At 36.0% G+C, this 15,474-nt stretch overlaps 1 protein-coding gene across 2 annotated transcripts; it reads right to left on the reverse strand.

Moving 5' to 3' along the window:
* Positions 1 to 1,794: 1,794 nt before the first annotated feature.
* LOC137748279 (uncharacterized) lies at positions 1,795 to 8,995 on the reverse strand. Of its 2 annotated transcripts, none has more exons than XM_068488407.2 (13): positions 8,449 to 8,995; positions 8,270 to 8,347; positions 7,450 to 7,607; positions 6,716 to 6,788; positions 5,884 to 5,951; positions 5,445 to 5,697; positions 5,054 to 5,188; positions 4,843 to 4,949; positions 4,694 to 4,747; positions 4,525 to 4,608; positions 2,905 to 3,068; positions 2,369 to 2,516; positions 1,795 to 2,157 (listed from the first exon to the last, which is right to left on the reverse strand). In XM_068488407.2, the coding sequence occupies exons 1-12, from the start codon at positions 8,732 to 8,734 to the stop codon at positions 2,375 to 2,377; spliced, it is 1,602 nt and encodes a 533-aa protein (XP_068344508.2). In that variant the 5' UTR covers positions 8,735 to 8,995; the 3' UTR covers positions 1,795 to 2,157; positions 2,369 to 2,374. The 2 variants fall into 2 exon arrangements, with proteins under 2 accessions (XP_068344508.2, XP_088539699.1); XM_088683573.1 differs by having other exon boundaries at positions 1,795 to 2,174.
* Between the last annotated feature and the right edge of the window lie 6,479 nt (positions 8,996 to 15,474).

Raw genomic sequence — 15,474 nt, forward strand, 5'->3', positions numbered from 1 at the left:
TCAAGAGCACTGTTATTAAGCTATCGCCAAACTAACAAGAATGCATCACTCGGAAGGCCATCACTTTAAACCCCAGACTCTTCGTAATACACAAACTTGATACTGTCTGATTTTTAATGACAAACATCATGTATCAAGTATTAAGTATCATGTATCTATCTGGACCAACGAGAAATTTCTAGATCGATGTGCCCGACTCCTTTTTTGATGGTTCGACTTAGTCTAATTGAATTTCGATCTGGGGAGATCATGCTTTTGTCATTTGAAATGAATAGCTGATTGAAAAAAAATAAATAAAATAAATAAATAATTATTTTAAAGGGGTTTAAGGTTATGTGCCTCCTTTTATTTTTCAAGATTTATATGATTGATCTCGATGTATTGTCAAGATTTAATTGATATGTTGTCCAAATTCTATCAAGATGTCCTCAAGAAGGCATCAAGTCTTTCATGGTTCTGTCGAGATACTGTCAAAAGGGCGTTGAAACTTAGTTAGGAGTATTTTAGGAAAAGAGGGTTAGCAGAGATTATAAATTTAGAGCAAGACTATTTTTAATTGATGGGTTTGTAATAAGCTATTAGATTCAATTTCCCAACTAAAATACACAATCACAATATGAGAATATAGGTCCTCCAACCATCATATGTGATCTCCTTGTGGAGGATCTTGCTTTTCCTTGTACTTTGTAGTTGGCCTGATTTTGGAATGAAATGAAATATCATCTTTTATTTAAAAAAAAAAATTATAATCACATCATATTCGAGGAGTTGATTCACTTTGTTTTTTAAACCCTAATTTTTATTTTTTTTTATTTTTTTATTGGAGCAATAGCTTACGCTAAATAATCTAAGTGTGCGTGTGAGAGGGAGGCAGATTGTCTACTCTCCCATTACCATACAATTCTCAACCCCTCCTATATTCAGCGGTCACGGTTAAGCCACGTCAACATTTTATATTAATTTTTAATAAAGATAATAAGATAAAAAGCAATATAAATATAAAATATTAACGTGACTTAATCGTGATTGCATAAATAGAAGAAGATGGAAAGAGCATGGTAAAAGGAGGGCGGACAATCTGCCTCCGTGTGAGAGACTTTCAAGCGCCGAGAGATCGAGGCCAAATCACTAGGGAATGAATAACAAAATGTAGATACGGGGGAGTAGAAACGCACATGACACATCACACGTGCATTCCAAAGGCCTAGTTGACAGATGTGATTGCAAATTGAATCCCTCCTACCTGCAACTTTTGTAATTATTATGAGCATTTTATCCATCCTATCTCAAATTTTGAAGTGTCTTTCTTTCGTACTGAACTTCAATTCCTTGTGTGATTTTCAATTGAAATAGTTAAATATAGCCCAGTCTCGAATTATAGTTTTGTAAAAAATTAATTTTAAATAAAAAATATCAAATCATACTAATACAACATCTCCAATCGAAAAGATCATGTTTAGTCTCTTCAATAATTTATGAGTTTTAAGTTTATACTTTAAATTTGTTAGTTAATTTAATTAAACTACGGTTGAATGTTTTCAAATCTAAACGTTAAATTTGAATCAATTGTTACAACTGAAAAGCTGAGCCTCAAAAAGGTGCTCAAAAGGGACTACATTTGACCAGCCTGATGCCCCTTTGGCCAAATCATCAGTTAGAGATGAGCTTTTGAACAAATCAAGTTATTTTTATGGCTTTTGAACCTTTAGCCCTTTCCATTAGAGATGGGCTTAGGACAAAAATTTCTAACCCAAACATAGCCGAAAGGATTACAACTTTATAATCTTGTGAAGATGTGTGAATGAATTTCCTCATCCTTTTATTTCAAAGAATTCAAGTAATTCATACTTCTGAAAAATATACACAGCCAGTTCCACCTCAATGAAACTTTAGAACGTAAAAAAATAAAATCAATAAAAAATATAAATCACCATTGCTACAAAGGTACAAGTTTATGCTACATTCGGAGCGTAGCATATAAGAGAGTCTGCGTTGATATCTGTTATGTACTTCGACTTCTCAAATCAGCATTCTATCGACTTATTTTTCAGAGGAACGAGACCGCCACGGAGCCACCAGGGCCCTAATCTGACTTATCGATCTTGATCCACAATCTAAATGTTGCTTTGAGTTTCAGACGGCTCAACACGATGTGACCTGTGCGACGCAAAAACCTTCGATATGTAAAGATCATTCTAAGTGGTTATCAGATATTTGATACAAGACCAGATATTTCAGCTGCCGAGTAACCATTACTATTTCTCAGCGAACATGTTTAACTTGTATGATACTCACCCTATAAAAAAACTTATATGATACACCAGGGTTTCTTGAGCTACTTCAAAATTCCAAATGACAGTTTTCTTACCTTCAGTTATGCACCCACAAGGTTTCCCAAGAGAGACTTCTCATTTCGGGCGTGACCAGTGGGCCCCACAGCCGGAGGTGCATGCACGGTGATTGGCAGAACCCACTCACTTCTGTCTCTACCCTCTATCAAAAGAGGATGCTCGTACCTGGAGCAAAAAGAATCCAGGATTTTGGAAACAGCTGAAATTAGCACATAGTCTGGTACATTTACATTAATTAAATGCAAATGAAAGAGGTTTATTAGGAATGTTTGATTGGCACTTGCTGTAACCTTATCTTCTTAAAAATAAAAATATAAGCAATACTACATGTACACCCTGGTGCGGGCTCAATCCCCCCACCCCAAACATTTAACAATTTAACAATTTAACCCACTAACGCTATCATTTGTCAGAAAAAGAAAAACTGCATACTAATAAGCACGAAAATAAAAACTCATAAATCCTGAACTTAGCATGACAACCTCTTGCAGCAGTGTAATCAAAAGGTCAAGAAATAAGAAGCTCATGAATGATTCCACATGGTCGGTCATACCTGGTCCAATCCACATTCTTCGGAGTGGTAAAAAATTCAAATCGAAGTTCCCATTGTACAGAAACATGGGGAGTGGAAAAAGACATAGGCCCATCCATGGGAATGGTGAAAAGAAAACTTGTCTGCACCAAGTCCGCTACAACCTCATAATGATCACTCTGGATCTACAAAATTAAATAAGATCCGTCAAGCATGACAAAACAAAATCATTAAAATATGTAACCAGTAAATATCCTTCATAACCTAACATCTGATCGGTTCTCTGCCATTACTCTATAATCAATTAAATTAACCAGGATTAATAAATGGAGCAATGTGGTTTATTGACCAACATGCAAAGTTCACAACATGATTTGATAAAATGGTATACAAAGCTCAAAATATGAAAGGTTGGTTTCTACGGTGAAAGCGTAGAGAAGACCGACCTCTGGTACATGATTGCACGTACCCTTAAATAAATCAGAGAGGACAGAAAACATGGTAAATTTGTTTTGGTTTACGATGATTTATATCCATTACATGAGCTTCTGTAATTGCTTTATTTCAAAGATAATGCCTGCCTTCCTCATTTGTAAACATAGGTATAATATGGAAAGAAGAACCAGCAGTCCAATTAAAAAGTTAGTAACCTCTCATTTGAAAATTAAATACAAGAAACTAGCAGTAGTTCTTTCCAAGGTGTATTTGTATTGAACGTACAGATGAAATTACGCTGCGTTCCCTTCCAAACTTCCTATTTTTCATTTTTTTTTCGTTTCTTATATTAATATAAGAAATACAGCATAGCACCCCTTCTTTACACACTCCAGCATTCATATTACATCCAAAAACTCAATCCAAAGTTGATGACCAAACAGAAAATATACAACCCCCCACAACTTTTATTCATGTGTAAACCATTACCCATCAGAACCTACTTTGCTTAACCGTTATTATTAAAAGGTATTTTTGTAGCAAACTATGTCCCTAACTTTATACAACATAGTGCAGAGTTAATACGAATCAAACCAACATCATCAAAGAGAACCACACAGCACAACCCATGCCTTCTACAGACCAAAGATTTCATTATTAAATATTTTATCAAAGTATGATTCAAGTACAATGAAACGTGATAATATGATTCAAGTACAATGAAACGTGATAATGGCTACTGAAGTCACCCTTTCAGAGTTGGCCTAATATTTCAAACATAGTTCCTAAGCACATAGAAGGACCGTCTTCAAACTGAACAAAACACTTTTAGATCTTCTCAATAGCACAAGAAAAAGCTTGATTATGAGAACATCAACACCCAATCAACTCAAAATCTTGTGGTTGTGAATAAGACCTCAAACGAGAGCACATTCTTTCCAGGTTTTGGAAATAATTTCCATTTAAGGGTTGTTTGTGGTTTTGTGAAAGATACAGCTACTTCACATCCCAAAATCTGTATCTTAGGGTCTGTGTCATGTCAAAACCTTACATAGAAAAAGATCAAAACTAATCCCAGATACTAGAAGCTATTGATGTTAACTCTTAACAACTGTTCCTTAAAACTTCAATAAATTGGCATATTTTTAGGTATGGTTTTGAAGCACTTCTCATTCAATTGATAGCTAGAAATAAAAAAAGTCATACCTTTGTAATTGTGGGAGAATTCCTCCGAGAAGGATGCACAAAGCGTTGGCTAATAGTTTCTGAAGTCTCCAATGTTATAGAAACCTGAAAAACAGAGCCAGGCAGTGATATCTGTAAACCTTTTCCAAACACTATAATTGCTTTCAATATTACTTCTAATTGCATCTACCTCAAGGCATCTTCTAGCTCCTTCTTCATGAAAGAAAGTAAGAGTTCCACCAATCTATTTTCACGGAGAGATAAAGAACACTCACAACCACCAGATAAAGAAAATGATGCAAAACAGGCAGATGAGAAACTATAAACAAATGAAATTACCATATCACAGAAGTAATAATTGGAATCAGAATTTTTTGGGGAAAATCTAAGCAGAACTCGGTCATCCAGCCGGATATTGTATGACCTCCCTCGAATGAAGCCCTCTGCTGCAGAAAATATTCACTGAAAATTAGTGTTCAAGGACTTATTACAAAAACAGAAACAATTCCATCGAAGATGTATAAGAAGAATAAGAAGTGCACTAATTTACATGCTAAGGTTTCAACTGCTCCAGATGCTGGTGAAGAAGATGGCCTTGCTTCATCATCCAAAGAAAGGCGCTTTGAGAGATTCTGCTGCTGGCTTGGAGAGCCAATAGCAGATGAAATCGGGGGCAATGGAAGATCTGTTTGACAAAGTGATTTGCCAATTAGAAGGCTAAACTTCTGACAAGTATCTTGTAAGGAAATAGAAAAACAATAGCTCAAGGAAATTCTGAACAAATGGCAATAGTAATTGAACAAAATAAAAGGGAAAAGAAACAATGACAATAACTCAGCAAAATGGTTGAAATAACACAAACAATTCTGGAAATAAGCACAGAAAATGGCAAGAACAGAACATAGGACTTGAAGCTTTTTCTAGATGGTAATAGAACTCACTAGCACCAGTATCATATAAGACTTCAGCCATAGAGAGCCGTGGGATTGCAAGATTTGAAGATAAACTCGTACGTTCTCCTTCAAGATAGGCGTTATCCTTATTTGAAGACCGTTGGGACTGCAAGGATAGTGAACTTCCGAATGTTCTGTTTAAATGTTCTTTCATGGGATTGTACGAAGAAACGGATGAGATCTCATCCCTTGAGCTTTCATACCCTTCTTCAACACCATCATATGTTTCATTTGCTCTCACCTGTAAGATGAATTAGTTCACCTTATTAATGATAAAATGGATGAGTAAATTTGTTATTTCGAAACTCAAGAGACAAATATTGCTGAAATAGGGAACTCTATAATGACTTTGCATGCCTGAAAAGAAAGAAACGCAATTCCTAGAAACATATAAATGAAGAAAGACATTGTGGTAATATGAGCATACCCAATCAGAGTCCCCATCCATCTCTTTCCAATACATATCCATTTGGATGGTTACAGAAGGTACAATCCCTGTAAACACATAATTGACAGATATATCTCAAAACATTATCCAACATGCATAGACTATTATTTCAAAACATGTATATCAAACCAAAAATGGATATATCTAAAAATAGAAAAAATTATTAAAATGATTAAGGTGCAGGAACTCGAAAATAAGACATAGTTTAGTGTAGACTACACTTTACTGATATAAGGATAATTACTTGAGAAAAGATGAAAATGTATTATAAGCAAAATATGAGCAGTATCCAAGGGCTTGTCTATTTCCCAAAAGAACTTGAATTGCAACATTTATATACCGTAACACAAATTAATTACTACTCTTACACAATTGACAGAGATCTTACCTACGTTAAAGAAATTGGCACAGGAATCTTTACTTTTTATCTAAAATTGATTCTATCACATCACCAAGTTGACAGTTCTAATTTATTGTAATGGTTTCATTTAATAAATACAATTAGTACAGAAGATGCCATGTAATAACATAGAGGGTCCAATAAGGCTCTCATAAATGATCTACTAGATGAATAAGAAGCTCAATTCCAATATATTTTCCAAGTGTGATGCATGAAATACGATGATTTACTTATGATCAGAACCACTATACCATTGGCTAATGGTCCCTCCAATTCAGCTTCAAAATTACTCATTTCAGGCTGAAGTTATTTATTTCAAGCCATATCTTGAACCTAAAAAGAACTTCCAAGAGAGAAGCAGTGACACACAGGTTTACATCCCAGAGTAATAAAAATAAAGGAAAAACTTACCATCTGTAAGACCTTCCATTCCCAATCCACTGGTTTTCTGAGTGACCCATACTTGTACTGGAACACGAGCTTCCTGGATGTTTAAAGTTGATGAGGTTCACACATCAAAATGCGGACATATCACCTCAATATAGAAAAGAAGACTAGCATGAACAGGAAGAGGTATTTTTACCAATATCTACCTAAGTACAGATTCACACTCACACATGAACACAACTCTCTATGTATATTTACATATGTATGACATAAGCACATGTTTGATAATGATAACCACGTATGCAAAATGTTGATTATGTTTAAAACAGAATCTGGATGAAAATATAAAGTATATGATTACTGCATATACTGATAACTACAGATAAGCCTTTGGTATATTTTTGACCAGATTCCGTTCTTATAATTGATTAGTGAATAGTCCGAATGTACCATTCAAATTTAGCAAAGAATGCTTCAGAGAATGTATCACAAGGATAATTGACAAGCCCAATTCTTTTTCTTTTCCCGTTCCCTCCAAATGTGAATATTTTTTTCGAGATCAAATTGACAAGCCCATTTCTCAATCAACATAATCATGTATAAAGTTTGTTAAAGAACAAAGTTTATCAGGGTGAAATACAAGCACGCTATGATATTCAGAGGCAGAAAATATAATAATACAATAAAGCAGTGCCTAATCTATCATACAGGAGAACAGTCATGTCAACAGCCATCATAATAAGTCAAAGAAAACCAACCATTTCAGGAAAATCTTTCACTGATTCTCCACGAGAGTGGGCATTCTCCAATATCAGCCATTGTCCAGACATTGTACTTCTAACATAGTACATATATCGAAGGGTAGCACCTTTGTACGATGGTGGTATAATGGGGGCCAGCAACGACCGCACAACATCTGCAGAAAACATTGAATATTACAAAATTTTATAATCAATAGATCAGGTTCATGTTACCACTCCTTTGACAACAATAAAGCACAAGCCTAAATTTGGTTTAGAAATGAAACTCTTATTAATGTCGTGCTTGTAGAATGTCCTTTAACTAAGTAGCTCAGATAACCACACCCCCCAACCCCATTCTCTCTCTCTCTCTCTCTCTCTCTCTCTCTCTCCTGCTTTTCAACCTTCCTAATGTGAATATCTGGTTTATCCTTTGAGCAGATTCTCAGTTGATTAGATAGGGGATGATTACTGAACATCGTGGTTGAATTCTTATGTAATGAGATGTAAGGTTGTCGAAACTAAAGTGATATTTTGGAAGAAAAGGCCCACTGCTTTATAATACTAGTCTTTGAGTTAATTTTGGCGGCTTGTTGGTTTATTACTACAGAGTACATGTTACCTTCCCTAGTTCAGTATCTTATTCATTCTTAAGACCAATCTTAACCACCTTCGATGAAGTCCATTTAGCATTCAAAAGAACAACAAAAACACTAACTATTCTAACAAATACAATAGATCGATTGATATTTCTCAATTTAAATCCTAACATCTACAACTTAAAATACACGAACACAACGCTGCATCGAAAATTTCACAAGTCACGAACTTCACTCACATGATTTCGTACCCCCGGGTGAAACAATCTGATTCGTAACCAGGGCGGGAGTCGAGCACTCCATGAACACATATTCACCTAAATGTCTCACGTAACAAACAACACAAACACACAAGTAAATAGCAAAAAAAGGCAATCAAATCATACAATTCGTTCAGCTTTTCTGCATTTGTTTCTACCTCTCCTCTGTCTGGATCCAGCCGTCGGTTTCTGCGTGGCGAACCACTGAGAATCGAGCTTCTCAATCCCCTTAATCTCAAACCATAGGCGCTCGATCAAGAGCGAGTAAGCCGAACCGTCATTGCTGCTAGGGTTCGAAATCTCGATGGTGATGACGATGGGATCGCCGGGCCTGTAGACTTCCTTGTCGGTTTGGAGCTTGAGAGTCGGGAGGAGCTCGCTGGTCACTGTCTTGGCGTTCGAACCGAGGCCTCCGAAAATGGCGGATAACCTGCGCGGCAACATTTGCGTCGTTTTGACTCCGATTCTTCTTTAATCGTGGATCTTGATGGGGGAAAATCTCAGAGCTCGGAACGGTGTGGCAGTGGAGGTTAGAGTGCGGGTCGTGGAGAACGACGGTGTCTCGGTTGCTCTTTCATTGCTTTTTCTTCTTCTTCGTCTTCCTGCCTACAGCAGAGTCACGGTCGCAGGGGACGGGAGTCTTTTTCAGTTTGGTTTTCGGTAGATGCCACCGGTTCTTTTTTATTTTATTTTTTTTAATTACGTGCGATTCAGATAAAATATAAGTTCTTTAAGACCTACTTTAATTCTTGGACAAAATTCAAATGTTAGGTTCTAAACTTAACTCAATGTGTTCTAAATCTAATCTTTTACGGTAAATATATGTTTTAATCCAAAACTTCATTTCCAAAGCAAATTTAGGTCAGGATTTCCCCCTGATCAGTAGGGTTGGTATATATGTATTTTTTTTTAGTTTTATATTTATAAATTAATTAAATCTAAGCTAAAACCTAATATGATCAAATCCAACGATAAAAAACATCTAATGGTCCAAATTTAAATTCAACATCTAAAGTAATTTAAAAAAAAATCATTTTATGTGTTTCACATTCTTTCATACTATTGCACAAGTTTCATGGTGTCGGTTTAGTGGTTTTTCAATATTTATCGGTATCTAAATGTTTTAAAGTTAAAATGTCCATAAAATTAAATTAAGATAGTCTACATAATTATTTTTTAAAATTACTTTAAGAAAAAAAAATATTCTAAATTTATTTTTTAATAATCTCGGGCTAAAAACTTAACCCATAAGACCATCTCCAACTCTTAGAAGAAAACCTAAAATTTTTTGCCCTGAACATTTAGGTTTTAACCCATAAACAGTTTTTTTGCTCCAACCCTTATAACATAAAATTTTAGCCCCAGATTATTAAAGAATGAATTTAGGTTAATTTTTTTTAACTTAACTTAAAAAAAAAAAATTATGTAGACTATTCTAAATTAATTTTATGAACATTTTGACCTAAAAATATTTAAATTCTGATAAATATTAAAAAATCATTAAATCGACACATGAAACTCATAAAACACTATGGAAGAATATGAAACACATGATAGAGATTAGAAGAATTGTAAATGGGAAGAAATGGTTTTGGAATATGGTAGAAAGAAAAATTGAAAGAATTGTAGGAGAAAAGTGAGTTTTGTGTGGATGTTTGAACAAATACATAAGTATTTATAGAGTTTTTGGGTGAATTTTTAGTTAAATAAATTTTTTTAATTATTTTAGCCATTGGATTTAAATTTGAGTAATTAGATCTTTTTTTTTTTTACCGTTAAATTTGATTATATTCAATCTCATCTATTGGATTCAATAAATATATAAATATAAAACTAAAAAAAATGTTTGAATGTAGACCGTTGGATGAACCAACGACCCAACTGATTGTGGCCGCTAGATCATAAAAGAGTCGTTGGGCTCAGTTACCCATCAGACATCAGGGCAAATAGCCCCATGTGGGTGGGCCATATTCTTTGGGCTCCACCAAGTTTTTTAGGCTAAATCTTAGAGGGAAATTGAGTTTTTTTTTTAAGTTTTAACACTTAACCCAATTTTAGAACAAAGGATGGAGAGAAATGGAGGGGGAATAGAAGGGAAAATTTAGGACTTACTCCAAGGGTTGGAGTTGGTCTAAGGGTTGGAGAAGAAAAATTGTTTCTTATTGTAGGCATAATTTACTGAACAATTATGGAAGTGATAGAGAGAGAGAGAGGGTGTGTCATATAAAGAGAGAAGAGAGAGATGTGTAATTGTGGACGTATTCTATTCCACCCCATTGTGCTTTTAGTTATAGTAGTAGGATAGGTAAAAACCTTTCCATTTAGGATTACAACATTTAATAGGTAATCTACTCCTAATAGGAATATAAGATACATTCCCATATCTACTAAGATTTACACAATCACATTCCTAATCTAATAGGACTGCAACATTCTCCCTTGAGTGTGTAAATACTCAAGTAAATGGCGCATCATGTCTTCAGTGATGAAGCAAGTACAATTGATGAAGTTGTCGACACAATGAGTGAATGCGAGTCTCAAATCAACGGAAGAATGCATAAAAAGTAAAACACACAAAACCTTGCTATGGTAAAACCCAAGGTGGGAGAAAAACCCATAGACTAAGGAGAAAAGTGAGAAGTTGCATTAAGTCAAAACTATACTTCTTTTGGACGCAAGTAGAAGAGCTCACAAAGGTATGATCAGCCCAGGATAGGTGCCTCATTAAAACCTAGTTAGGTAGCAAAAACCCAATGGGAAAAATGCTCCTAATCATAGGGAAACATAGTACACTAAGATCAAGTGAGTATACTTTTCGATACTCCCCCTAAGTTTGACATAACTTCCAAATGAGAACTACAAGCATTGCATATGATAGTTAGGCATACCAATTCCTCGGACAAGCTTCTGGAAGGTTGACTTCAACAGTGACGTCGTGTAAAGGTCAGCAAGGTTATCTGGGATCGGCTTGCATGGCTTCAATCTCTTGATGCTTTGTTGAGGTAGAAGTGGATGCAATATATCTTGGCGTTGACTTTGTTGATGTATCATGTCTTGGTTGGGTGGATACATGTGGCATAATCTTCATGGATCGTCATCAGGACTCAACGATGAATGAAAACACAACAAGTACTTCGAATATGCTCAACAAGAACTCCTAACCATGTCTTACTTGTGGTGTAGTGAAGTGAGGTGAGTCTTGGAACGATTTGAAGATGTCGCAACTAAGGGCATATCGTGGACCTCCAAGATATTGCGTCTCTAACGGTAAAGATATAACCATTTGGGGATTTTACCTTGTGCGGGTTTGATAAGTAACCTGCGTCAGCATAACAAATAAGGCAAGCATCATTTCGAGGATCCGGGGGGTTGGATTCGCTCGAGATGCGTTAGGATATTCGAGATGACAATGATCATAAATGAAACCACTTAAGAAAATAGAGTGAAATATCTTTGCACCACCTCCAAAAATGAGCCTGAAGCTTTGATTTGGGGCCATTGGATTATCTCCCAACTGGGAATACACCACATGTGGCTGGCCTGGAGCCTAATGATTGAGCAGTTTACTTGCTTTGGCACGACCTTTTAGGATACTTAGGTCGAACAATGATGCTACAACGTATCTCTTTATCTGAAGTAAGGATATTGTGCCTACATGCACACTTTGCCAAGCATGCTTATTAGGGAAATTGATTTTTATATTATCCCTCGCAAAGATACGAAATGACCATCTTTTCACAATGGATTCAAGGGAGTATATGGGGACTAATCCAACCAAAATACGGACCATATAAATACTTATGGTCTTGGTTGATGAATCGACAAATTAGTCACATGTTTATCTACACACATTGCTGCTAAACCTCATAGCCGATTAAGGGTTCACCACCCTACTTATCTCTTAAGGTCCGGAAGATTGGATAATGCCGGAGAGTTTATATCGACATTTTTCGATAAAGTATTGCATGTATTTTGGGTTTATAAATGAACATCGAATTCCCATGTTCACTCCAAATAGCCTCGCGCACAAATTTAAATGATCGCCCGAATTTCGGTAAATGTACCAAGTTTTTGGTTTCTGCCTAGGGCTATACAATCCTTGTACACAGTTATGTTGGTCCATCTTGAGGCCCATTGCCACCCAACTTATATTACGTTATAGTTGGTTACTAGGTACGAACCTGACGATTTTCGTATTTACACATTTGGGTGTGCATTCCATGTGCCAAGTTGCGCCGTCGCAACGTACCACCATGGGCCCTCAAAGAAAGATGTGTATCTCTTGTCGATAATGATTATCTTTCACATTACTTCTCTTCGAGCCCTTACACGCGATCTATTTACCGCTCATTTGCGAGCTGTCGCTTTAATGAGACAGTCTTCATGTCGTTAGGGGGAGATAAGAACATTAACGTTCCTGGAGAACGGCGCAAATTTGCGTGGACGTTGCCCACTATGTCTCATCTCGATCCCCATACCGCACAAGTGTGATAAGCAAGTGCGATGAATTTTAGATTTCAGAATGTTGCTTCAGACGCATTCCTCTGATTTAGCTAAAGTAACAAGATCATATACCACCTGCAAACATGTCTACAAGGATAGACGTACTTAACGGACGTCAAGTCAACATTCTTGGAGGGTGTGCCGCCCTTGTTGGACGGTTCGGACACCTTTGTTAGACGGTTTGGACACCCATGTTGGACGGTCCGGTACATTGGCGGATAGCCAATCAAGTTCTTGGAGAACGACGCGAATTTGCTTGGACGTTGCTTACTATGTCTCATCTCGATCCCCATATCGCGCAAGTGTGATAAGCAAGTACGATAAATTGTAGATTTCAGAATGTTGCTCCAAACATATTCCTCTGATCTAGCTAAAGTGATGAGATCATATACCAGTTGCAAACATGCTTGCAAGGATAAACGTACTTAACGGACGTCGAGTTAACATCCTTAGAGGGTGTGCCACCCTTGTTGGACGGTTTGGACGCCCCTGTTGGACGGTCCGGTACACCGGCGGATAGCTAATCAATCTATCTTGGCCTGGAGCACCACAGATCACTCGGTTCGTAGGATTCACTTCCCTATAAGAGGAAGACGTGGCACAACAATGAATCTAAACTCGATCGCTGTCTCAAATCATTTCCATCTCATGAGATTAATCCGGATTTCTCCCGAGACTTAAAGTTCTTGGTCCAGTATACTAGTTTGGATAGCTAAATGGAATTGAAATGAGATTATCATCGATGATTTTGTCACTTATATGGTAGCTACCGACATAAATGAAAAGCGACGATATCGAACCGTGTTCCGTTGATTAAGTGACAACGTAGAACTAATTAGACGACTAAAGTTACAATCCAGGTCAAATTCCTTACCAAAGTGTGTATTGGACCTATCGTTCCTACACTGCCCAAGGTAACCCTATTATGTTACAAGTGGGAAAGGAAACGTTATGAGATGAATGAAATAAGTGCGATATGATGCACGTCTTACAGACCAAGGTTTCTCTTAAACGTCCTGTGATTAACAGCAGCATTATGAATGTAGTTAGTGTTTTCTCCATGGGGATATAGATACAGAGATTTACATGTAAGTTCCCGAAGAATTACATGGACTGGTTCAAATAGTTCCAAAACCACGGAACACCCTCTTAACTTGTTTGAAGCATTCACTTACAATCTGACGGATGTGGTATACCCGTCTACGTGATTATTTAATCAGTTATGGATATGAATTATGCCCTTGCGTGTTAAACTATGAAGTCTTATTACAAATTGTTAGAGTTACAGTTTATGTCGTTGACACGAATCTCACTAAGACTCCGGAAGAGCTTGAGAAAACTTCCTCATACCTGAAGATGAAATTTAAGATGAAGGATCTTAGGAAAACTCGTTTATGCCTTGGCCTGAAGTTAAAGCATTGTTCTGACGGTATTTTGGTCTACTAGTCAAACTATACCCTGAATGTGTCGCTTATGAGTATACATTTGATCGTCCACACGTTATATGAAAATGAGACCCTTTAAAAGGTTATGGAATCCGAAATTCCATATCTAAGTTCAACTTTGCACTTCGTTGTACTTAGCTCATTGTATTAAAAACATATTGTAATTTTTATTATTATTAATAATATATCAATAATATTTGGAAAGTGTTATTGACACTCTAAAAATCTCATTCTACACTCCTGTATTTTTCTTTCTAAATATAGAAAGTTTGGAATGTAAAATGAGAAATTTTTAGTACCAATAACAATTCCCTAATATTTATGCTAATTATAAATAGGTCAATGAGATTTTAAAGTAAACTATTGCACCTAAACTAAACAAAAATTACTAATTATACTACTACATAACAACTGGGATTACAGCTAGTGTCTGTCTTATTAGACTTCTTATATTTAGGAATAGGTGAACCCGACATCAAACACTGCATTGCAGTTTAGTTGATTCAGACTCTGCATGACAATTTCTAAATTATTGTAATCAAAGTAGTGATATAAAGTATTTAACTTTAGTACAAGTGGTTTTAACTCTTGTATAAAACTAAAATCCAATATTGAATGTGACTAATTTAACTATATTAAACATAAACTGCAATACAGAGTCTAAATTACAAAAAGGAACTGCAATGTCCTGTCTGATCTAGTTTTCAATTAAAACATGTCCAAATTTAATCAGTCTTTCGTCCTCCATTGCAAACCCCTAACCCAATCAAGAAAGAAACCCAAAAAAATCAACTTGCACATTCCAAAACAAGACTCAAATTGAAAAATATACTAATCTGATTTCAATTTGCCGTTCTTTCTCCTTCCTCTGTCACTTCTATCTTTGTGAACTGAATCAACAACCCCTTCCTTCTTCATCTCTCATTCATATTATGAACTCGATTGACAACCACTTATCCAGACAAAAATTGATGAGACTAGCTATAAATTAATGAAATTCAGCAGTGGATAGATAAGATACAACAGTTGGCCGACAAATATAGTGACGACGAGAGTTTCGTGTCCACTGCTATCACCGAAGAGATTTTCATAAATGGGCTTTCAAGTCTGGAATTAATGATCAAGCAAAATTTCAATTACAAAACCGAAAAAGGAAGCGAAAGAAATTAATACTGAGATATAGAGTGAGCTAGAGAGATATGAGACCCTCCCTGACCAGCAATTCGAACATGAGAA

This window comes from Pyrus communis, chromosome 2, assembly GCF_041283825.1.
Source record: "Pyrus communis isolate YQ-2024b chromosome 2, ASM4128382v1, whole genome shotgun sequence".
Lineage (NCBI taxonomy): Eukaryota > Viridiplantae > Streptophyta > Magnoliopsida > Rosales > Rosaceae > Pyrus > Pyrus communis.